This window comes from Lutjanus erythropterus, chromosome 1, assembly GCF_056507025.1.
Source record: "Lutjanus erythropterus isolate fLutEry1 chromosome 1, fLutEry1.hap2, whole genome shotgun sequence".
NCBI classification, from domain to species: domain Eukaryota; kingdom Metazoa; phylum Chordata; class Actinopteri; order Lutjaniformes; family Lutjanidae; genus Lutjanus; species Lutjanus erythropterus.
The window spans coordinates 9,348,821-9,374,448 of record NC_139317.1 but is presented as its reverse complement, the minus strand read 5'-3'; the positions used below and the strand labels follow the sequence as shown (position 1 = coordinate 9,374,448).

The window sequence follows — 25,628 nt, the reverse complement described above, 5'->3', positions numbered from 1 at the left end:
ACAGGTTGGAAAAATAGCACCAAGCAAAGGTTGAACAGATTAACGGGATTTAAGAGAAGCACTATTTAAGTAACAGAGGGGACGGACACAGGTGGACAGCTGCTGCAGATGTTCAGAGAGTGACAAGAAAGAAACAAGGTTCAAAGCGACAACAGAGCTCTACAGGTATGTGCAAACTGAAAACGTATTGATGACACTGCTTTAATAAAATAATAAGCTTGTAGTTATGCAGCTGGTTTGAACTTTTACAAGACTTTGATTTTCTGTGTTCATAAGAAAAATATCCAGTTTCAGCACTACGTGTTGTTGAACTCCTGCTCATTCTAGTCCATTAAAATCAACATATGTGTGAGCGAGTTCTGCGTGTTGGTTACTGAAGCAATAGGAGAAGATATCTGGTTTTGATCAGTATTTATTCCAGCAATCAAAGTTCAGTATACAGAGCTCTGGGTCGAGATCTTCTATTCCCTGACAGCAACAGAGTATTTGTTAGTTCGCGAAGTGAATTCTATCCTGACCCAGTCATTTATACTATACAGAGACAAACTAGAGATTGTAGGTAGATCTCTCTTCCGATTGGCTGTTGACCCGCTGGTGGAGTGTGTCGACTGGCTACCTCCTCTCAGCAACAGGGTGCACGCGCCTCGTTCATCTGTGTTGGCGCCCTGTTTTGAGGAAGTCAAGTTGGAAACATATGCACAAACAGCTCCTGTCTGGTATCTACCGCTCACCTACGTCTGAACCCTAACTGATAGACATATTTTCTCGTGTGGTTTTAACACAGTTCCTACTTTTACCTGTTAAAGCAGTACATTTTGTGCCAACATCCTGTCGTTCAGCTCTGTGTACGTGACTTTCTACCTGTTTGCCCTTCTTAGCATGATTATTCTTAATGCACCAGTGTAGACGTTTAATAGCACACTCATAACTGTCTAAAAGCTGTAATCAATGTATCAATGTATAAAAGCTGTAAAAAAGAAAAGGAACCTATGTTCACAGTGCAAAGAATGTAATTATCTTGTATCGGGGTAGTTTTGTCTAAATAATATCTTCATGTATACGCTGTGTTTCTAAAGGTCTAAAGTCTGGTAACTCTAAATCCATCACAGTTTGGTAGATGTGAGAATTAAAGTCTACATAGTTTAAAGTCTCAAAGATTATGTTAATGATCACTGATGGTCTCCTCGTCTCTCTTTTATCCCCAGTCACATTTTTTTCTCCTGGTTTTGTTAAAGGACATTTTCAAGAATATGCTTAATAAGCAGGGTTGGGTCAGATTACTTTGAAATGTTGTTAGTTATTTTACAGAAATTCCATGGCATTTTTGTAATTAGTAATATAATCCATTGGATTAAAATTGGAAGAAAGAAAATGTAATCTAGTCTTGCTTTTGGGTTGCACCAAAATTAAATCAAAATTTGAACAAATTAAATATAAACATTTTAATACAAACAAAATGCATTTTTGCAGAGGGTCTATTTTTGTCTCACCAGGTCCACCACAACGTGGAACATTTGTCTAAGAAATTCATCATTAAAAGAAAGTTTAATCATTTTAGAATGGCTGTGCTTTAAAGATGTAATCAAAAATGTAATAAAATAGTAACTACAGCATAAACTAAACTAAAAAAGGCTACCTTTTTTGGGTAATCTGATTACGTGCAGCATATTATAATGTTCCTTCTATCATACTTGATAAACAAGTTTCTGAGATGCTGTAGTGGAAAAATGGAGGACAGTATCTCAAAAATATGTTGTTGAGTTTTTAAGTTTTATTTTTTAATGTTTTGTGCAACTGAAACAAAATTCCTTCCACCTTCATTATGTTGGGGTGGAAATCTTCAAGATGTCTCAAATACAACCAGAACTATCTGTACATCTGCATCTAGAGAGGTATAATTTAGGTGAACCAACCCTTTAGTCTGCAGGGTGACTAAAAGTCTGAAGGTGAAGAGTTGAATTTCAGTTAATAGAGGTACTAAAAAAGCTATTTGGGTTTCCGCTATTTTTTTTTCCTTAATACTTTTAACACCATAAAATACAGTCATTTACATGATACGGTACACAGTTAAACTCTACAGAAAATTGCTGCATTGGCACAAAACAAAAGAAGAATAAACAAACGAATGCTCCTCTTATTTCTGAAAATGGTAATCTATACAAAATATGGTATATTAATTCCAATATATAACAGCTATTCAGATGAAACATAAAATTTCTGTAAATCCTTAACATGAATGATGACGGGCCTCATTTTTATGTTCAAAGTGTTTCTTCTCTATTGTATATTTGATTAAAGATGAGGTTCTATTATACAGCACATACATACTATGACCACTTTACTACCTGTACTACTACTTGAGTTTTACAAACTCTCCTACACAGTTATGTAGATTTGAAAAGCCTTTCTGTTCTAGATGGTGTTAGACATTAACCACAGATGATTTCATTGTGTTCACGTAGTAGCAGAGCTGATGAGATGATGATGACACAGTGCCTCACTTCAGTCCACATTAACCTGTTGTGTCTCCTGATGTGAAGTGTCTGACGTGAGACCCGATCCCCTCTTGTGGCAGGCGTCTGCGCTGCACCCGGCAGAGGATGCAGCTGGTCGTCATGGCAGCAGTGCTGGCACTGGCGGGGGCGGGGCAGGGCTGCAGCTTCGGCTGTCATCCAACCAACATCAGCATCCCCGTAGAGAGCTGTGGCAGCATCGAGTTCGTCTACACCACCATATGCGCAGGACAGTGCTACCACGAGGTAACAGATCAGGTTGATCTGATTATTCATCCCCACTCTGCCAACAGATCAGGCTCCAGTGTGTACAGCTGGCACAGTATGAAAATGTTAGATAAGCTTTGGGGAGTTTTTCCAACTAATTGATTTCACCTCAGTTGAGCTTAATGCAACTTAATCACCAGTATTGGGAAGGTGACTTTTGAAATGTAATAGGGTGTAATAAATCACTACGTATCCTGTTAAAAAAGCAATATGTAATATAACTATTTTCATTACTTCAAACTATTGTTATATTTGATTTCTTTCTAACAAATGTTCTAAACTGGGTGATGCAGCTGAAACGTCCTTAAAACAAATTTAAACCAGGTAGTATAAACCTCATCTTTATTTTATGTGACTGACTGCGGTTACATTAATTTACCTGTAGATGTTTCCTCACAGTAATGTCAGAGCCCTTTTCTGATTTCTTTTATTTTTCAGTTCTTTAATAGTTTAACCAGCTACAGAGGCAGAGAAATATCCTTGTGGTTACAGAGAGCAAGTCTGCAACATCTGCACCATAAAGCTTAACCACCAACCCTTCTCACTATCCTTTTTTTAAAGAGTATGCAAAATTTGCAAGAACTAGTTCATATACTGAAAGAGGGATGTATGACTTGTAACAAAGATGTATACTGACATGTTGACAGACAGTCTGCTAAGTTTTCTAAAGGTTAAAACAAAAAAAATGGTTTGGAAATCAGGCAACCTTTTCCTTAGACAGTAGGGAGAGCAGGAGAAAGAAGAAAAACAAAATGTATATTAATTTGTTCTCCATGAAGTTTTACTGTGACCTTCATACATTAAAAAATCCATTTAGGCCATAACTTAGTAAATCTATCCATTCATAATATGTACATATATTTCATTAACAATATCTGGCCATTGTTTTATTGTGGGGGAGTCAGGATGCAGCCAGTGCCAAGTAATGTTTTTCTTACCAGCAGATATCAGAACACCAAATAAATATTCATTGATGTTTGAATGAAAGTCAGCTTTTCCTAAATAAAAGCTTTAAACTGGTAAGGTACTCTTGTATTAAAGTCCCTGTAAAGGAAAACGGTAGAAATGATATCTGTTAGAACATAGTTGCTGAAAACATATTAAAACACCGAGAACTGTGCAGTGCTAAAATTGAGCACATACTGCCCGGTGATACTGCCCCGTCTAGACGTAGTAACCTTTTCTGCACTTGATGGTGTTGCACTCACATTTGGCTTTGCCTGACCTTATTGTCTGCACATATACCAAAAAAAAAAAGACGTTCCTACACGACAAAAAGATGCAAAGTAACAGACTGAACGTTCTATATATGAGCTTTTCACACAAAAGACTATGTTCAGATGTAACCTCTGTAATAACCAATATTTTTTCTCATTATCTGTAACAAATTACAATAACAGACACTGTTCATCACACATTTATCAAACTGCTGAGAGAAACCCAGTGTTCTCTGTAGTCTGGAACAAGAGCTCATATAAATGAGACCTGTTGCATGTTTTACTTCTCTACTTCTGTGTTTCTCTTCTCGCTTCTTGAAATTGCCTCCAGGTTTACTGTTGTATTCACAAATATTAGTTTTAGTTCTTTTATTAAAAGACCTGCCAATCACTCGCAGATTATAGCAGGCTGCAATCCTGTGTATTAAATTTTAGTGGTTAGACAGCTTCTTTGTCTCCGTTCGAAGTGTCTCTTTATCTGTTTGTGTCTGTGAGTGCAGGTAGAAGAAGTCAACAGTTTATATTGATCTGCTGTATAAAAGCTGAGGATGTTGATTTAAAACCTGAAGTGCTCTGGATTAAAGATCTTGTTCCTTTTTGTTATGGTTTGTCATGTTACCATAATCACTTTTTTTGCATTTATATCCATATTTTTCAATCATACACTCACTGTCGTCTATCGGTGACAGGATCCGGTCTACATCGGCCATCATGACTGGGCTGACCAGAAGATCTGTAACGGGGACTGGACCTATGAGGTGAAACACATTAAAGGGTGTCCAGTGGGCGTCACCTACCCTGTGGCCAGAAACTGCGAGTGCACCGCCTGTAACACAGCAAACACGTACTGCGGGCGCTTTCACGGAGACATACCCAGCTGTCACTCCTTTTAAAGGAACCTATCATCTGTCCTAAATTTTACTTTTTGTCTTTGTGCCACTTGGTACTAAAATAAAATGTATCACTGAGGAACTGGGGGTTTTGTCTTTTATTCATAAATTATATCATTTAAAGGTCCGGTGTGTAAGATTTACAAATATCTACTGGCAAAATATGGAACAAATGGAATATAATATAAATAAGTAAGTTTTCATTAGTGTATAATCACCTGAAAATAAGAATTGTTGCGTTTTTGTTACCTTAGAAAGAACCGTTTATATCTCCAGAGGCAGTGGGTTCTCTTCCACAGATTCTACTGTAGCCCAGAGTGGACAAACCAAATACCGATTGTAGATACAGCCCTCCATGTTTTGTGAGAGTTTTGCTACAACTGTAGGTTCACCTACACAGAACAGGTGAGTGAAACGAGCTCACTGTTAGCTGCCACAAATTATTTGTTTGTTTATTTGTATATTTTTAAAAGCATTAATTTATTTATTTATTTATTCATTAGAATAAATCTGTTAAAAAGAAGAAAATAAATGTGGAAATATATAGAAGAATACATGTATCTTTCACATTAATTTGTTAATTTATTTCTGTATATAGTTATACATTTAAATATATATGTATATTATTTCTGCACATTACTATATTTTCTGCATATTGTTTGAATGTATTTGTTTTTTATTTAATGTCATTTATTTAGTTCTGTCTCCATTGTAACTTATTATTTTCCTTATTGCTTTTGCTGTTCGTTGAGGGTTAAAGCTGTCAATCAGCTTGCTGTGGGCGGGCTTTCCTGCCCAGGGCTGAACAGTCAGTTCCTGCACACATGAATCTGAAAAATAATAAATGAAAAAAAATTTAAACATACAGAAAAAATAAAGTAACCTATATGCAATAATTAAGTAAATATATGACTTATTCTTTTATATTTAGTTTTTTGTCCTAATATGAACTCATTTATTTACTTATCTATTTATTTTTATATTACAACAGATTTTATTGACTTATTCTTTTAAAGATTTATTCATTTTTATGGCACTCCAAGGACTCCATAAATTACAGCTTGGCCACAAGAACACATCTGTCTTTAATCAAAATCATCAGTCAGTTATTATTATTAGCTGCATATTTCAATCTTCTCTGTTCTGTGGTTGTTAACTCTGCCAACACAGAGGAAATGTCACAAGTCAGTGCGTAAGAAACTGCTTGTAGATGTAGCAGTGAGATAGCTGAGTGGCTTTAAAGTTTTAAAGCCCGGCTGAGAGATTAAATGTCCCAACAACAGTTTCCCCTAAATCACTGACCCTGAACATTCAATAATCCCGAGACTCAAGTTTTCGTGCTGAGAACCGGAGGTCGTCCTATGAGAAAAAGAGCAGGCCTCACCTCTTTTTTGACAGGGGGGAAATGAAAATATAGAGTTTGCGGTTCTCCAAAAGCACCACTAAAGTGCCTGCTGATCAGTGGCTCTCTTCAGTCAGATACACTAAATTTAGAAATCGCTCAGTAGGCAAACTCTTCCACTCACCAGGACTCTTTTTACAATGCCGTATTGTTTGGGTGTAGCAGACACAATGTCAGGAAGATAATGTTTAGGACATAATGTTATGCAACATGAGGGATGAAAACTGTATCAACAAATTCCTACACTTGAGCCATTATTACAACAGGGCCCTGTGTGTGTGTTGATCTGCACTGTTGTTAAAGGAAGAGTTCAGGATTTTAGGAAATATGCTTATTCACTTTGGAGCTGAATGTTATTTCATGCACTTTTTAACAATATGTGCCTGAAACATGCCAAAGAAAATCCTTGTCTTTGTATACTAATATCAAAAGCCAATCACGTTGTCTTCCTGTAAAACGGCATGTGCTAAAGTGCTTTTGAACCAACTAATTTCAACCAGTAATATCATGGCGTCCACCCATCGATCAATCTTGAGCAGCTTATAGCAGCCCAGAGATTCATCAGTCTGCTAGCTAAGACCAGCGTGTTACGTCAGGTTATGACACGCCCACTTTTCAGTGTTCAAATCACATTCCTTCCTACGTTATGTCCTGCCGGCCTTTCCTGTTTCACTCTGAAATACTTCATGATACAGATGCTGCATCACTGATCGCTGATCACAGCAAACACAATCTCATTTTAATAAGTAATAACTGAACAAGCATATTTATAAAATGATTACGTTAATGTCAGTACTTCAGTATGTTTACACACTATATGACCTCCATACCAATCATTTCCCAAGTATTGACTGTTCTTCCCTCATTAGCAGTTTGGCTCTGAGACACACACTTCTCCTAATGGTTAAAGGAGGTAACTGCTCATCAGGTTGTCTTAAACAAGAGGACATGCAAGCGGCCTCATTGTGTGTTTTATCTTGAAGACAACAGCAACAACAACAAAAATCTGAAACATTTTTTCACTTGGTTTAAAAGTCAGTGCAGTGCTTTTACTCTGCAGGACTGCATTACTTTTTTTCTCTCTCTCAAACTGAGTTTTGCCTTAAAATTCAGGAAACCATCTGAATCCAAAAGGCAGAACTAATGTTTGCAGAGAAATGAGAAGAATAATAAATCATCTCTCTACTCTGAAGTCTGCTGCAGACTGTCATTGTCTCTGTGATACAGTATGGAAACAGCCTCTTTTAGCGAAAAGCAGGTGCAGCTTCTGAGTCTGCAGATTGTTAGAGTAACATCTTATTAATCCAGTGACATGGGCAAACCTGAGGCCTCTGCTAATGACAAAGAACTCACTCATTAACAAGACAAGCTGTTAATTACTACCTACAGATCTGGCAACTCACCAGCTTTACACTATTATGATCTCTTTTAGTGTGGACATCATCTAATTCAGGCTAACAATATAGGCCTATAATGTGTTGCCAGCATTAGTGCAGTGAAGGAATGTCATTGAGAAAATCAGCATGTTATGATTTATTTTAGTGTTTAATGTTTGCTCTGAGGCATAACAGCGATGACCCCAGTGGGAGGGAGCAGGACTAGCTGTTTCTATTTCTAAAATGTGTGAAAAACTGAGAAAAAAGAAAACACGAGGTGCTCCAAATTATGAAATATTTATTTTTACTGCTCGCAAAATGGAATATTGAAGCTCAAATATGGTCAAGAAACAGACAGAATAGTGACACCACACTGGCAAATACGGGTTTGTTGTGTAAGTTTAGTAATTTTTTTCAAGGACTGTAAAATTGTTGTACCACCATATTTGACAAGACTTTCTCATAAATGGGCACTTCAGCAATTTAGTGTTGCACTTTAAGGCATGGATTAAAGAAATAATGGTCGAAGTGGAAGTTGTCGCTGCAGGGGCTGATATATTTTGACTTGTAGTCTGCGTATGAAAGCAGTAGATCCTATATATCCAATAATGCAGCGCCACAGCATCTTTCTTTCTGCATGATTAGGGTTATTTTTTCAAACTTTGTAAAGCTCCCTCCAGAGCCAAAAAACGCAATCCACAACTGTTTTCACCAACAAATGATAATAAATATACATAGCTACTTGGTTAGGTTTCTGAAAAGATCATGGTTCGGGTTAAAATAAGTATCTTTGTTACGTAAGTTCAGATATGTGGCAAGTGCTGGCAGCTGGTTTGACTCGCTCTTTATACTACGTCACCTGACTTTGATGGCACATCAGAGCATAACACTGGAGCGGCACCTCCACAGATGATGCTACCGGAGTACCTGCAGCTTCATAGTTTGAAGCATAGAGGCACAGACCCAGCTGCTGTATTTACAGAGGTGGCAGTGAGAATGAGCCGGCCTTTACTCCTTACTACGAGTAAACTGAACTTAAAATCGGCAGAGTGCCCCTAATATACTGTCTAAGAAGGAAAGTGTTGATAAAAACAAAGTGTGGTTACAATACAACAGAAAAATATATATCTCTAAATATTTCTATTGTTGTTGAAGGTACTATGTGAAGCAATTTACATGTGTTAATTGCTTTGTATTGCCAATGTCTGAACAGGTTGCAATGTCACTTAAAAAATTAGACCTTCCCCCGACTTTCATGGTTGCCTATGACAGGCTGTGGACTAGGGTTGGGCTAATACATTGGGCTATGTTACATTTTTCCATCCAGCAACCATCAGCCCATCAACGGGTGATTGCAAATCTATTCCCCCTCTGTAGACTAATTTCTATGTAAAGGACTGTCTTCAGTTAACCTACAGCACCAACAGTGTGCAACACTACCTAACGTTAGCTTAGAAATGGAGTCCACTATCGTCAACAAACGACCAGCACCCATTGTAAGTCTATCAGCATGGTGCCTTCAAATCTAACCTGGAGCCTTAATCTGGAGTGATTTTACTGGAATTTGTGCAACTGTAGAGACTTGTATTTAAAGGATGTCAATATTCCAGTCAGACAGTAGAGTAGAGTCAATGCCAAAGTGCCCTAACAAGTGAGACAATCAGTGAAATAATTAATGACAGACCATAACGGAGCAGGATGATCAATGATGGAGAGGAGGTTGGCAAAACAAAATAAAATCTGGGACAGTCGCAGAAAGTATTTATGCACTTTAAGACCGCAGCATATTGAGGCGAGTTCAGGAAGAGAATGTATGAGAAATAGAGGGAGGTGAAGTGTGTACTCGACAGACAAGTGTTCAGCTTTCTGTTTGGAGGCTGGGAGGGAAAAAAAAAAGAGTTGAGACTAGATGGAGCGATGACCGACCCTGCAGGCGAAGCTGACCTAAGTTGCTTGCAGTGGAGGAGTACGAGCTGGCATGTAGAGATGGACTGTGACCTGAAGGTATACTGTGTGAGTGTGCTGCTCTCTTAGCCTGCACTATATCACAACATCAACATTTTTTTTTATTTCAGTACAAGCAGCCTGAGGCACAGAGCCAGACGAGGGAGAGCAGGATAGATGTGACATGAAGGAATCTCAGGAAGATGGAGATAAAGGAGCTCTTCTCCAGAAATATCGGCGCATAAAAGGTATTAGAAGGGAACAAACCTCCACCAGTGCTGATTAATTCCCCAAAGACATCATTTCTACCACTTACAGCTTCGGTTAAATTGAATTAATCGATCCCAAACCCTAGAGCTAAAGTTGGGGATCGATCTTTGTTATCTCTGTCAGTTTCATAGTTATGGCTACAAAAAGACAATAAAGACTGAATGCCAACCTTTAATCAATCGTTCTTTGGCCATTTACGAGGAAATCTGAGGTTTTGTTTAAAAGATAAGCGGCTCACAAACAAACTTGCACATGAAAACATGAACTTCTTGCCAAAGTTTAACCTGTGGATTTTTGCCCATTACTAAATAGACAAAAACAGGACGGTAAACGGCTTTGGAGATGGAGGTAATGATTATATTAATTGTTGGTTAATGCCTCTGTTATTTCTTTGACTCATTATTTTCTTTTCTTTCTTTTAAAGAATATTAAAATGTAAAGTGGCATCTTCAAAATAGGAGTCAGGGTGGAGCTAAAACCCAAACATATTACATTTCTTAAGATATAAAACAGCAACAAGCAGTGAATATTCACATATGAAACATGCTAAGGTCTGTTAGGGTTTAGCTCAAAGACTTAAAGTTTTGATGTCTGAAAAATGGTCGAAAAGATTATAAAATGATCAAAGTTTGTAGTTCTTCCTTCATGCTACACACATAAATAACAGCAACAAGATGATGACATGGTTGATACCTTCACCTTCACATAAAAAGTTGCATGACCATAGACATAGCAATATATCTACCTACATATCTAACACACTGCAGATTTGTGAACACAGTCAAGAAAAGTAAACCTACTGGTTGACCAACATGTTGGCTCATACTCAGAGGATAAATGAATAAATGGATGGAACAGCTTAAATATAAGTTTAGTGGCAAAAATCCATCTTTCTGGGGGATAAAACTTCTAAGACACTTCTCTGGAAAATAACTATTGCACACCCACATTTTCTCTGCAGGTTTGGCTGGGAAATTATGATTTTTCCAAATAAACTGCACCCATTTCTGTGATTTTCATATCCTTTGATAATACATGAAAGCATAGCCTTTCTCCTTGTTGTAAAGTTGCATTCAGAAACAGAATAAGTCTCATGGAAAACGCTTTGGAAATAATGAAATTTAGCTTGTAAAATACCATCTCATCTGATGTCCCTCATTTCACCATAGCAGGTAAGGAAAGCTCCACCCTGCAAGTTGACAGGATCCGTCTCTTCTGAGAGTCACTGGTAGATTATACTGCATTTCCAGTTAAACCATGGCTTTAACTGCGTATTTCGCTCATGGTAATTCTTCTAATGTATTTAAACAGGGTTCCCTACGCAGTATGGAAAAGTGTGGATTTTAATTTAAATAATTTCCAGGTGTGGATAAGTATGGAAAAAAGAAAAGAGAGTATGGGAAAATGTTTGTGTTTCCAGACTATCGCCCCTATTCTGTTTTCTAAAGTATAAAATTCAGGATTTGTGAAAAATAAATAGATCAAACAAGCAAAGTGTAAGATATTATTTGGAGCAAGCATTCAGTGCAAATTTAATTGTTAATTATTTGTCAACTCATTTTGGTTGTTGTGGTACAATTATATAATATTACTTATTCAATATGTCAAGGGAAAGGTATACGAGTATATGTAGCACTGGTTAGTTTAGCCTACTTACTCTTTAGGCAGAGATGTTTGATGGTGAAATGTACAAATTTTTACCTAGGAGTATGCACTGAAAGGTCAAAATGGATACCTGCAAGTTTTATGAGTACCAGCTGGACATCCCAAATATAAAGCCTTCAAAGCTTATTGAATGTAACACGTTAACAGTTGTATTTTAAACCCATTTATTCAGATAATAAACATAGTGCTATTTGTACTTAGATGTCAAATATGGTCTGAAAAATGCTAAGAAGTGTGGAAAAGTTTAGTTTAGATCACTTTAAAAATATATGGACATGTTAGCAAGGTTAAGGTCTTTAAAATAAAATGGCTCTTCATCCACTTCCTGATAGTATATATACTTAACTGCATACAGATACGGGGTGAAAGAAGGGACAGCCCCATTACTTCGTCTTCTCTGTCAACATCCAGGCGGGCCGTCGACGTCCTCGCTCTCATGTTCATAGATTTTGTTTCAGCCTTTGACTCAAGCAGACTCCTCTGTCACGTCTCCAGTTCAGTGTGAACGCTGCAGGCTGGAGATCTGCTGACAGATTTCTGTGCGTTCAGGTCATCGCTGTCCTTTAATAGCGGCTTGTTTTTATCCAGAGACTCCCTGGAGGTCCGTGCTCTCCTCTCGCTAATGACTGCCGCAGCCAATATTTAGATAGACGTTTTATCAAGTTTATAGACGAGTCTGTCGCTCTGCTGGAGGGAGGAAATGGATGCGGTCATGTAGCGGATGCTTTGTGTCAGGCTGTGATGAATTCTTCCGCAAGCTGAATTTCCTAAAAACTAAGGACATTATATTTTTCATAAGTTTATGGTCCAAAGCACACTATTATCATTACTACCTTTTATTAACGGCTGTTGAAGGCACACAGGGATGTGAATGGGCCTGTGAGTGTGTACTTTAGAGGAATTTGAAGGAGAAAACTTTTGATTTGGATGGAAGTTACATTGCTTTTTTTCTGTTTTATTTTTGTATGGTATCCTGGCATGCAGCTTGAATTTAATTACTGTGATTTAAGCCAGTGAGAGTACTGGTGTGAATGAGGCAAACCAAACTGAAATGTTTAAGAATCAGAGCTGCAGCCCTCCTCTGACACAACCAGTAATTTATTCATTCCCACAGCAACTGGGCTGCTTTGTGTTAGCAAATGAAATTATGTAGCCTATTAACAAGACTAAGAATCTACAGCCATGCTAGTGGCTCTGTGGGGCTCAGCTAAGGCACAGTGGTGCTTGGAGCTAATGTCAGTGTGCTAACATGCTCAAAATCGCTATGTCTACATGAGCACTAATTCTCCACTGTTGCTCAGAATATGACAGTATTCCAAATTTGATACAGGTTATTCAGTTTGGATATTAATTATGCTTTATTCCAAATATAGCATTTTCCAATTAAGATGTGGGGAATGCCAGTTTTATTCAGGTCTTAAGAGCGTTCTTTGGACGTGTGCATTATGTTCAGCTCTCTGTGTTATAATCAAACCCACTAGCCAACAGTTTGCATGGTTGAGGCAGAGATGCAGGCACAATAGCAAAGCCCACATGTCAGGTTGGAATGAGAAACACACCTACTTCTGCATATTATGTAACACTTGAATATCAACAGGTTTTTGGATATGTTCTGGATATGATATAAACCGTAGGACGAATGTCATTCTTGCAGGCCTCACTGGAAGCTTCTTATTAACAGAAATATTAGTGGATTATTTGTTTTATACAAAATGTAAATGGCATCGTAGAAATATTGTCTTTTTGGAAAAGGACAAACACTGGTTAGTGTTATAAGTTATTCCAATTCATCCTGAGGGGAACTTGGATGTCTATCAAATTTCATGGCAAGCCATCTAATGGTTGACAAGACATTTCACTAAAAACTACAAACATCAACCTCACTGTGGCACAACATATTATTGTACTGGTTTTCATGGAAGTAAATCTAATAGTTACTGAGATGTTTTACTGAAAAATAGTGGCTCTCGAGGAAAAGTCAGTGGAACTTCATTACAATTCATCCTCTGGGGACCATAAATATCTGTAACAAATTTCAAGTCAATGCAAATGCCATCCAATCGTTGTTGAGATATTTTGTGCTGGGTCAAAGTGATGGACCGACTGGCCACGCCTTCAAACCATGTTGCTAATTCCAAAACGTAAGAACTTTCGACATAAGAAAATCAGGTAATATTTTGAATTTACAAATGTGTTCAAAAATAAACTGCTTTCCAAAATGTCCTGCTGTTGTACCAACATGCCTTGACACCAACATAACAGTAACTTTTGCACTTAAAGGGTGATTCTGGTATTTTTAAACCTGGGTTCTATTTTTACATATTTTGGGATCTAAATGGCTGATAGGTACAAAAAGTTTTGGAATTGGTCCAGTAAGCAATCTTTCTTTTCCAGTATGGCAAAGGCACAACCCGCACTACTCTGCCTCTCATTGGTTAACCCTGATATTCTTACTCTAACCCTAACCAAATCACTTCTCATACGTAAACTTAACCAACCCAGCCAACCAAAGTAACAAGTATTAACCAATCATAGTCAGAGTAGAGTGGGCCATGAATTTCCTGGGGAGAAAAATGACCTCTAGTCGATCCCTTCAGCCGGCATTTGTGAAACAGGCTGCAATGGATGCAACATTATTCTTGGGGGCAAATGCACCCGTCAGAGTACATCCACCTCGGTGTTTTTGACATGTGTTAAAAAGTCACACAACAACACAAACTAATCGATCTAGGCAGCAGTTCATCACCAACTATGTGTTCTGAGTGGTAAAATTGGTCTTTTTGTCAAAGAAGTCTGGTGACTATGAAGAGTTATAACAGCTTCAGTTCCCTGTCGTATTAGTTCTATTTGTGGAGCGATGCTTTCCGTAATGTTGTAAGACACTTAAGATAATAAGAATCTGCAGGTTCTTTGACCTGCACATTTGCCTCCAAGGGTTACGATGCAGCCATTGTAGCTCGGTTAGCGTCTGCTGGCTGAGGCGATTTACTGGACTAACTCAAAAAGTATTTGTGCCAATCGTCATTTAACACACAAAATATATAAAAAGAAATAGGGAGTAGGTTTAAAGATGCTGGTATTGTCCTTTAATATTCCTGTCAGCCATCAGACAGAGTAGGTGAAGGCTGATATCTTCTTTCTCCTGTACTTGGAGTTGGTGCAACACGAATTGTCCCACTGGGAAAATATTTCAACTTGAACTTGAGTTTGCAGCAAAACTTGAGCTGCTTTGATGAATGGCTTGTTTGCATCGACTCTCTCTCTGCTCTCATCGACTAGGTTTTATAAATATTAATAAGCTTCATTTATATGTAGCCCTTTAAAAAAGAGCTATAATACACATTATGGAGACTGGCAATGAAAACAGAAAAAACAACAGAGAGGCACACTTTTATTATATTTACATTTAGTAAAAGACAAAGATTTAATTTACATTAATATCCACCGTTGTAATTCCTCAAAAGTCAAATTTGGCAGGACCATGTTTTCCAGAAATAAGCAGAGGATGTGGAGGCAAAGCAACCCTGGACTGTGTGACATTTGACCCGCAGCTGAGCTCAAGGACAGCAGGATGTGAACAGATGAGACATTACTGTCTGAGCAGTTCTGCAACTCTTTCTTTAGCCAGCGTGATGAACTGCTGTGTCATGCTGCCTTTGGCGAGTGTGGTGGGGGGAGTAAAAAAAAAAAAAAAAAAAAAAAAAAAGACGGGTCCTCTAGTGAGATAATCGGCCAAAAAAAATGACCTAATGGAAATAAAAATTAATTACATTTTAAAAGGGCATTTATTCACCAGGTGTATTACTGAGATGACTCACGCAGACGCATTAATTAATGTCTTTACTTGTTAAAAGGACTTCATATAACATCACACTGACAGAGCTCGTTCTATAGCACACATAAATAGAGTTATGACTTTCAGCTGCCATAAAAAGGAGCCGTGACACTGGACAGATAATACAGAGAGACTAAAGGTTTAGGCCTCACTTTTGAACCACATTTTGCTTCATAATAGATAATATTCTAATTCAGTGGTAAACAGCAGCTCCTGAACTGGTCGTGATGCTTTACAGAGATGATTTTTTTTTTTTAACAGATATTTTTCCATAAACAAAAACACATGAGAAAGACAATAAACAAAACACCCCCCTACCACCTCCCACCCGCAGCCCTGGTTCGGCAGAAATTTCTCCCTCGTTCGCAATTGGAAAATAGAGGAAAAAATGCGATCAAGTAAGCTATGAGGGCCGACTGTATGTTAATAAGGTATATATTACGACATTAAGCAGACAACGGGAGCACAGGAGGACACGTTTCCATACTAATTCACTAGCCATGGGGGAGTGATGATGGGAGCAAGGCCAGGAAAGAGCTCCATATTTTTTCACACATTGCTGGTTTCCTCCTTAAGATCTTTTCAGGTGAACTATAGGATGTTAAATCATTTAGCCATTGCCTCTGCTTAGGAGGAAGACTTCCATACTTTTATTTTGGGGTTTCTACTAGAACGGGTTCACATGCTCTCATGTTCAAAAAGACATTATTTTTTCTCTTACTGGCTTTGAAACACTCTGTTTTGGCTCCTCTCTTTAAGGCCCCAAGCCCATTTTAAATTCATTTCCAAACTAGTTGCACATCATGCAAATGTGTTACATCCTGATGTCACCACGTTACAGGACAAAGGCTGGATTACAAACCAGGTATTCAGGAGCAGTGTTTTCCTTTGGCACAGACTCCTTCTGACTGTTAGCTGCACAAAAACCTCCATAACACATTAAAGGAAAGGGAAAAACCCAAAAAGCATAAGGCCACTTCAGTATCTAAAGTTATTCTAACAACATATTTCCCAAAATTCTTTCAAATATATGAGGTAAATCTCCATGACTGGTCTCCCATCTCTGGCACCTGGGAGAGACACTGTGGTATATTTTGTGCAGCCTTTGTGAAGCATAATGGGTTCTATTAAAGATATTAAACTATATTTGTCTATGTTAAATTGAGATCAATACAGTCTGAGACATTTCAAGGATATCACCAATCAGCATCATCGTAATTGCATTTAAGATCTTTTTCTAGTTCATTATTTTTAATCTCAATCTTATCATGGATTTTAGATTAATTACTGAGCTTTCCAGACGTCTTGCTAAGCTTTTTTTTCACCCCCCTTTTTGTTCACCGCTACACTCGGTATGTTTCTGTTAGATGAACTGTTATTTCTCAGTTTTCCAGATTATCAGATCTGACTGCGATGAACAGTCCCTGAAGATGTTTGAGTGTAGATATCACAAGAGAAGTCGTACATGAGGAGATGTTTTGAAGCTTGAACACGACAAGGACTAAAATATTTTTCTCCTTTTACTATAAAACATTGTCAGGGATTTGATAAATCTTTCAGTTTTGCATTCAGTTTCTAAAAGAAAAATACTCCTTATAATGACTCCAAATTGTCATTTATTACTTAGAAATACTAAAAGGTTTTCTTGAACATTTTGGTCAAAGTTGTTTTTATTTTAAACAAAACTATACAGTGTGTACACATACATCATTCTGTCATTCGTCATCAAACCAAATGCACTACAGGTTACATAGTTCGGTGACATCCTTAATCTCTGTAACTCTTAAATTTTTCCTCCTGATGCCAGTTGTCTGTTTCAGATCTAATATGATTCCTTACTTCTTCTTCCCTTCTGTAAATACTTCAAGCAGAAAATGTCTTAAAGTACACTGAACAACACGCAATTAAAGGGAAAATTAGGCACTTTTTATGTGGAGTCAGTGTTGATGGGAATTGCAGTCACTTGAAGCAATAAATTTCAGTGTTTGCCAAAGAAAGCTGAGCTCTCCTGCTGCAAAATCTGTTCTGTCTGCATCCACTGATGTCACTGTGATGTCATTGGTTTGAAGGAAACTGCAGGCCATTTCAGCTTGGATTTCTAGTCTGCATCTCTGGGTTGCCAGGCGGCGTGCTTGATGATACATACACAGGCACTGTGATGGCAATGTCGCTGCCATTTTTGTTAGGTCAAGACTGACCTGTGAACAAACACACGGAAACATGGAAGCTGCAGTTTTTTGGATTAAAAAGCTCGATAACATTTATTTCTCAACTGATCTAGTAGGAGTAAGAAAATTTACTCCACACAGTCTTGACCTTTCCAACATGGCAGCGACTTTGACGTAATTCAGCAACAAGCCGAAGTGGTCAAGGCACGTCTACACATAATATGTCAGTGGTTTTTGTCACCCAACACTATGTTCTGGCCAACAAGTAAAAGTTATGGTGGTGAAGCTTGTGCACAATGCTTCCTGGTACCTGTAGGCACTGCTGGCACAGCTCTGAGCAGGAGAATCAGCTTTCTTGGTCAATACGGCACACCGCAAGGAATTTATGGCTAGATTTACCATCACCAGTGATCAGCCATCCACATGAAAGTGCTGAGTTTTGCCTTTTAGCAGCTCATTGTGACAAACTGGGATTTGGGATTTCACTTTAGACAGCTGGACATGAAAACATCAGGTGAAGTTATTCCCACCTCTGCAGATGTAACAGCACATCAACATTGCAGACATTAAAGAAAAGAGTTTATTAAAACTGAATGGCACGTAAGCATGGTTTTTACTGCAGTGCCCGATGTGAACAAATAAAAAAAAACATTAAAAAGGAAACGAGTAACATTTTTAAGAGCAACAAAATGCACATCAGACATTCAGCAGAATACTTAAATTGTTCTGCATAATCTTCTACCATCTGCAGAAGCTTTGCGAAACCTGATTGATATCAGACAACACTGTTGAGGATTCCTTCAGAAAAAACAAACAGTCTTGAATGTTCCATCAGATGGACTCTGCAGTGGAGTTCAGGGAAAGAGCACATTTTCATTCCCCTGATTCCAAAGTTGAGCATTTACAGCCTAAATGAGTCATTGTTAACTAAACAGCAAACTTGTTCCGGATGATTTCTCCACCCTCTACCTCCACCTGCTCGTAAAGCCACTTCCTGTCGCAGCGGCACTCGACTCCACACTTGCGTGAGCCGCATTCGGGGCAGGGGTAGAAGCAGCCCATACAGTCCACGTCCAGACAGTCACACATGTCCTTGCTGTTGGAGAGCAGTCGGCCTTTGCTGTCATACACTCTGCTCTTAGCTGCGATGCTCTGTCTGCGTGCACGGGATGAAAGAACGACGTTAACGACTGACTTCTTCACTCTCATGCAACAAATTCATTGAGTTTTCTTGAAGCGTCCTTCACCCTCAGTGTTTTCTTTAATTACCGTTTCAGTTTTATTTATATCTGACAGAATAAAATGATCACAGCTGAATATAAAGTCTGCATAAATTTACATCTTTAATGGCCAAGCGTACACCAGTGTGGCAATGACAATTAATATTATGAAACATTCACTTAGGGGTGAAAACCTGGGGACAGTTTTGTCTTTCACATCATTATGAGACAATGATCAAATCCACATTCAGATCTAATTAATTTCATTTACCAACGCGGTGCCTGAGGGAAAAGAAAACCTCTGAAAATTCAGACTCAGACTGGGATGTTTAATGTATTCCAGCTGTTGTTCTGTCATAAACTGTGCTGCAATTTATGGTCTCTTGGGCAGCAGTATTCAGAAATGGTAGCGAGTTTATCTGGGATGGGCTACATGAAAAGAGCTCAGTGTTTTAAAGGACACTCAATCACTTCACTGAAGAGCAGAGATAAAGAGGTGAAAAATGCACAGACATGCTTCTATTGTACAATTCAGTAGAGCTGCTGTGAGAATGAAGAAACACCCACACACTGTCTCACCTGTCAGACATTTGTTTTCCTCCACGGCTTCCTCGTCCACCCTGTGACAAAATAAATATGTACATTTTATGCAAAAGTAAATAATCCACATAGTAGTTTATACAATTGCTAAAGTTGATCATAAGAAGACATCTTTTCGGGGGCTTTTTGCAGAGACAGCTGAAGAGCAGACAGGAAAGAGGGTAGAGAGAAAGAGGGGACAACATGCAGCAAAGGGACGCATGTGGGAGTCAAACCGGCAGCTGCTGCAAAGGACTAATAGCCCCAGTCCATGGGGCGCATGCTCTATCAAATGAGCTACAGTGGCACCCCTGGTTTACTGCTCTTAAGGAAGCACAGAGACGGCTTTGTTTCAAATGATTTGATTTAACCAGTAGATGCTCGTGAGTATTTTACTGTAGATTATTGATTAATCTGCTGAGTATTTTCATGATTAATCAAATTATTGTTTATGCTAAGAAATATTTATCAATTTCCCAGAACCCAAAGTGCTGTCTTCAAACTGCTTCTGCTATCTAACCAATAGGGATGAGCCAATCCGATACTGGCCAACAGTCATGACGCTCAGGGATAGATGTATTGCATAACTGTGTCATATTGTGGGCTATGTATTCCTTCCTTTGGGGGGGGGGGGGGGGGGGGGGTATTTGTTTCACAGCTTGAGCATGATGTTTTTTAGATGGCTAGGTTAAGCAAAGTGTAACCATTAACAAGCATTAATACATTAAAGGTATTATTAACAGCTTAATTAATTAATTGTCTTTCTATCAAAAAAAAATCCCCTAAGTTTGACTGTTTTAAGCCAGAAGGATCAAGGTGAAAGTCACTGAGTGACCGGTGCTACTGAATTCACAGGGAATTTTAATTTTTTCATCTGGGACATCAGGTTGTGCTTGTTACTCTTCTAATTATGCTACAATGTGGCTCCCCACTGGGCCTCTAATGAGAACTCTACAAAGTTAGTGAGTCTCCAGTATCGGTTGTCCTTTTGACTTTATTTTGATGGTGTACCAGTGTAGCTTCTAGTCTAGTCTAGTTTTTGTTACAATAATATAATTTTCGATTCTGCTCTGCAGACGTTAATTAGGCAGATTAACATACAATAGACTTAACAGAACTTTTTAAGATTGTAAGAAAAAACCTTCTGAACTGATATTATCACTATTAACTACCATCACTATTATTACTGTTAGAAGTAAACGTAGCAGCAGTAAGAGCTGGATTATACTCCCAAAGGGACACACACAACTGTGGACACCACAGATGCCTATTCTATTCTGTTCTTCTCTCCATTTCAAATATATGCAATAGATGGGCTTCTATAGTAGCCATCATAACAAAATGGGGGCAAGCGGGTGTCTGCACAGAGTCCAAACATTGTCCTAATGACAAAATTTACGCTGCATGGACCCTAGTGGATCCTCACATCTTGTGGACATGTAAAGTATAACAACACCTTGACAGAAGCATGAAATCGTGATTGTGGCACAGGCCGTTTTTCAGCCTCCATTTGTTGCGCTTGTGTGACAATCATGGTACTGAGAGAAATTAAGAATTTAAGGTATTTTTTGCAGGTTTTAGCCTAACTTACCACTTAAAACTTAAAGGTATCCCTCAAAAAACAACTGTCTTTAATGTATACACCACCACATTATCTTACCACAGTACAGACAGCAGTTACAGAAAACTCACCCTCATTCCTCCTCTTTGTCTTTCTCTGCGTAGATTGGCCTCTCTTGCTCTGTCTCTGTCTGCTTGTGTTCCCATTTGATTTGCAACATTTGTCTCCTTTGGTATCACGCCTCTTTTACGAAGTTCAATCTGTGGAATTTTCACAGTTACTTATTCACTTTATATAAAGGTAAAACAGGATGACTGGTTTGGACTGAAAACAAACTGTTCAAGAAGAATAATATTTAATTTAGTGAAACCACACCTTTGATGAATCCTGCCCATGAGTGAATATGGTGGGTACTGCATCCTCCCTCAGAAACTGTTTGCCGTTGTAGTCCCTGAAGCAGTCGGTCCGGAAATGCTCTGAGCAGAGGCAGGTATTGGCTGTCGGGATGAAGTTTTTCATCCCCAGGCTGTGCACCCATTTGCTGGCAAGTTGAGGCTTGCTGAGTGGAAACCTGAAACACAGGAGAGGGAGGAGACGGTTTAGGACCAGGCTGCCGGATGATGAGTTCAATCGTGAGACCTGTTAAGATAATGACTACCAACCTGATGGTAATCTGTCTGTCAAAGTAGACAATAACAACTAAAGCCTAAACACTGTGGACAGTTATACAAAGGGAATGCGTGCTTTGTCAAATTCATAAAGAATATTTATTATTTGTCTTAACACCACACCAAGATGCTTCCCAAACCTCTAAATTATGTCTTTTCTGTATTTTGGAAATATTCAAGTGAACATATGTAACCGTCTGAAGCATCAACCAGAGAACAAAATCTGATGCAGTAACATTTTTATCAAGTCATAATAAGTTCTCTGCATCCCACATGTTGAAGGGCTTAGTATGCTGTTTGGTTTGTTGTGTACTCACACTAATTTTAGGAGTATTTTTTATTATCTTTAATTATTATGTTTGTTGATTATTATTGACAATATTATTTTCTGCTCATCACTACAGCATGGTGTTTAGCACTGTTGCCTCACTGGAAGAAGGTCAAGAGGGCCTTTCAGTGTGCAGTTTGCATGTTTGCGGTGTGGTTTCCTACCACTGCTCCTAATATGGACCAGTTAAATGCAGAGACTAAATCTCACTGTACTTTGTACTAAGTATAATTTTATATATAACTATAAAGATGACCTTTACTGCTTGGCAACTCTTTATAACCAACCATGAAATAACATAAAGCTGATGTTGATGCTGCTTGTTCACATTATCAGGTTAGTTTAGGATAATTATATTTCACTAAATGCAGCAGTGGAAAGAGCTGCAATGGACAATCTTTAGGATGCATTATCGTGTTTTTATGAAAAGTGTATTTTGTGAAAACAATTAACATTTATTGTGCTGTCACAAAATATTTACACAATGTGATTTTAGATAAATAATCATCCTTAAGGGTGGATACAAAGACTAAGTGGGTAAAGGCAAATAATAGAACAGCTAGAACAGTCTGGTAAGTTCAGAAATATAATGCATATAACAGTCCAATACCTATTTTCATAACACAGTATTAATATAATGTTAATACATTGCCCAGCCATAATACATGGATGGACAGAAATATAAAAGCAACAAGTAATGAAATTAATTTAAAAAGCTCAATAAAGATAAGACAAATCTTTAGCATACTGTATAAATATCATTAAATACATATCTATAGAATACACACGATAGTAATATATACAAGAACACACTATACTAGAATATAAAAATATTACAATATGATAAAATTAAAGGAGTGTGCAATTAGACAGAGTGGGAGTTTTAAGATAAAGGTGTGCAAATTAAGCTGCAGGTAAAACTGTGTGCTGCTAAATATTTGGATAGGCAACGTGCTGTGTTGTGCATTTAGGACCAAATTAGAAAAAAAAAATGGTCAGACGAGAAACTGCACTTTAAAAGAGAAATGTTTGAGGTTTGTGTGGTTAAGTATTTCAGTGTGCTAGCTTATTTTTCAACCTCGGATATGGTTTATGGTTTAGTCCAGTTTAGGACTTCCTCATCACAGTGTGGGAGAGGGAACAACTTCAGCAAAAAAAAAAAAAAAAAAAAAAAAACGCACACTAATACCAGAAAAGATGCAACACGAGGTCATTGCACACCTTTAATTGTTGATCATTTAGCGTTAACGTTATTTTAACTACGAGGACAACCGTTTACGTTAGCACAGATGCACCATGGTACCAGGAGGCGTTCGTTAAAAACGTTTAACGTTATTTAAAACGTACTGTGACCACGAGGAGATATCATTAATAAAAACATAAGCTAACCTATTCAATTTAAAAGCAAAGTTTTTCATGTCGCTTTGAAATTTCCGTTAAAGCTCCTATGCAAAATGATGAAAGATCGGCTGTACATCAAACTCCCTCTCCAGTTAACCGGTGAAAACTTACCTGTAAAATCTGATTTCCGACCCTTTGACAAACTTGTTGTTGCACCCTGTCGCCGCACAAAAAACGGGCATTGTGTCCTTTTTGTCGAAACTATGCGATAATGCAGAAAATTGTGCTTAAAATGTGCAGAGAAAAGATCCGACACTAGCGGTTTGTGATTGTTTTCCCTTCAACTTCTTCTTCGGCGATATTAAAAATGTATATCCGCTTCAACTTCCTGTTTTGCCTTGGACGAGTCTGCCCTCTAGCGGCGGTTCACATAACAAGCAGAACATACTGTAGATAACCTTTTCCTCATTGTCAGAGAAAAGGAGAGTCAACAACTGCTTTATAGGTCTATACCAGAGCTAAGAACATTATACTGTGCACGTTGATTCCAGATTTCGAGAATAAAGTCTAAGTTTTTAGTATTAGATCCAGACATAAGAAAAAAAGGGGTGAAGATGATGATTAGGCTTCCTCTGATCTACTTTTTCCTATGCCTGGCACTAATACTGAAAGTTTGACTTTATTCTCAAAATGCAAAGAATAAGATAAATTAAAAAAAACAAAACAAATATTTCTCCCTCATGCCTGTTTCTAAAACCCTTCCATAGATATAGGTGATTATTATTATTATTTTTGTTGTTGTTGTTGTTGTTGTTGTTGTTGAAATCTAAGAAGACCCACATGTAAAACTTTTCTCTAAATGTTGTACAATGTACAAACTGCTACTTTTTTCTTCAAATCAAAACAAGAAGGGGGACTGTTGGCATGGAGAGGTATTTACTCTGTGCTGGGATACAGTAGTAATATTTTAATGCACTTGTACTTCGAGTATTACCATTTGTTTCATTCATATGAAGCTACATCTCAGTGGAAACTCTGCTTTTTACTACATTTATTTCACAGCTGCAGTCACTAGTCATTTACATACAAAATATTATATCCATTTATATGACCGATATGCTGACATAGATTAATGACCCAAAGCATGGCAATAGTAATCCAGTGATATATAAGAATATTAAGATCTATTATATTATATTAAGATATATTATATAAGAATATATTATATAAGAATGCTAACAGGAGCCAGTCTTTGTTTTATAACTCTTACTTTGTTTTAGTGCATTTTGCTGATAATACTTCAATATACTGTCAGTAGGACCATGACATGCCCAGTCATTTACCAGTAGAAAGCAGTGTGAGATATTTCACATAGATGAAATAGGAAGATTTTTGTTGTTGTTGTTTTTTAGGCTAACCCCTCCATGGTATTTTTAGTACTGGCTTTTTGATAAATTAAGAAAAAAGATGTGTAGCTAAAAAGGGCTGTAAAATGTTTTTCTTTTTTCAACAAGATAATCTCAGCAAATAAACACTTTTTAAAAAAACTATTTTTATCATATTTAATCTTTTGGGTATTCTCAGCCTAAGGGTTTTCACCCCCTGACTTTATGCCCTGAATTTGACTTGTAAGGGACACTAAAAGTCATATAATCCTCTTTCTGTAAAGTTTCTGTTTAAAATGTTAATTTTATCAATGTCTAATTTAAAAGCCTTGGACACTGACTATAAAGCATTTATTTATTATTGCATATAATTTATTATTAATTTACTCAGTGGACTGAACAACCAAATTGGCAAAGCAAGCAACGACCCCAGGCCTCAGGTTCACTGAGTGTCAGCTGGTTTTGGGCAATTTGACTCACAGAAAATTTGTTTGGGAAGTCACACCAATGAATTACAACATCAACTAAAATCTAATCTAATATATTTTAATACATTTTTTTTGTTTAATAATTATACTATTAGGCCTGTGCATTGTATCATTAGATTATTATTACTCACGCATTAATGTTAAATCAGGATTTCACTTGGAGATGGCTAAGAGGAGCTTATTTTGAACTATTTTGCTCTAGAATGCAGCTACTAATTATTTACATGATGGATTAAACTGCTGATTATTTTATCCATAATCTGAAAATTGTGAGAAATGCTGTCATGAGTTCTCAGAGTCTAAAGTGATGCCTTCACAATGTTTGTTTTAGGCAACCAATGGTACAAATCTCAAAATGATTAAAATGTATTGAAATTATTAAACTAATCAACAGGAAAAGCAGCAAATCACATTTGAGAAGCTGGAATCATGCAGTGTTTTTACATGAAAAATGATGATTATTAAAATAGTTGCCAATTAATTTTTTTGTCAGTTGACTAATTTATCAATT

General features: G+C 37.6%; 2 protein-coding genes across 2 annotated transcripts; one reads left to right on the top strand and one right to left on the bottom strand.

The window, feature by feature from the left end:
* The first annotated feature begins 2,161 nt into the window (after positions 1-2,161).
* On the top strand, positions 2,162-4,932 carry LOC146332612 (gonadotropin subunit beta-1-like). The gene is made up of 2 exons (XM_084723614.1): positions 2,162-2,759; positions 4,687-4,932. The coding sequence occupies exons 1-2, from the start codon at positions 2,601-2,603 to the stop codon at positions 4,888-4,890; spliced, it is 363 nt and encodes a 120-aa protein (XP_084579740.1). The 5' UTR covers positions 2,162-2,600; the 3' UTR covers positions 4,891-4,932.
* A 13,022-nt stretch (positions 4,933-17,954) lies between these two features.
* arl14ep (ADP-ribosylation factor-like 14 effector protein) lies at positions 17,955-23,614 on the bottom strand. The gene is made up of 5 exons (XM_084723602.1): positions 23,416-23,614; positions 21,283-21,478; positions 21,039-21,167; positions 19,347-19,387; positions 17,955-18,703 (listed from the first exon to the last, which is right to left on the bottom strand). Exons 1-5 carry the CDS (start codon positions 23,484-23,486, stop codon positions 18,475-18,477), a joined length of 666 nt encoding a protein of 221 aa, XP_084579728.1. The 5' UTR covers positions 23,487-23,614; the 3' UTR covers positions 17,955-18,474.
* Positions 23,615-25,628: the final 2,014 nt, after the last annotated feature.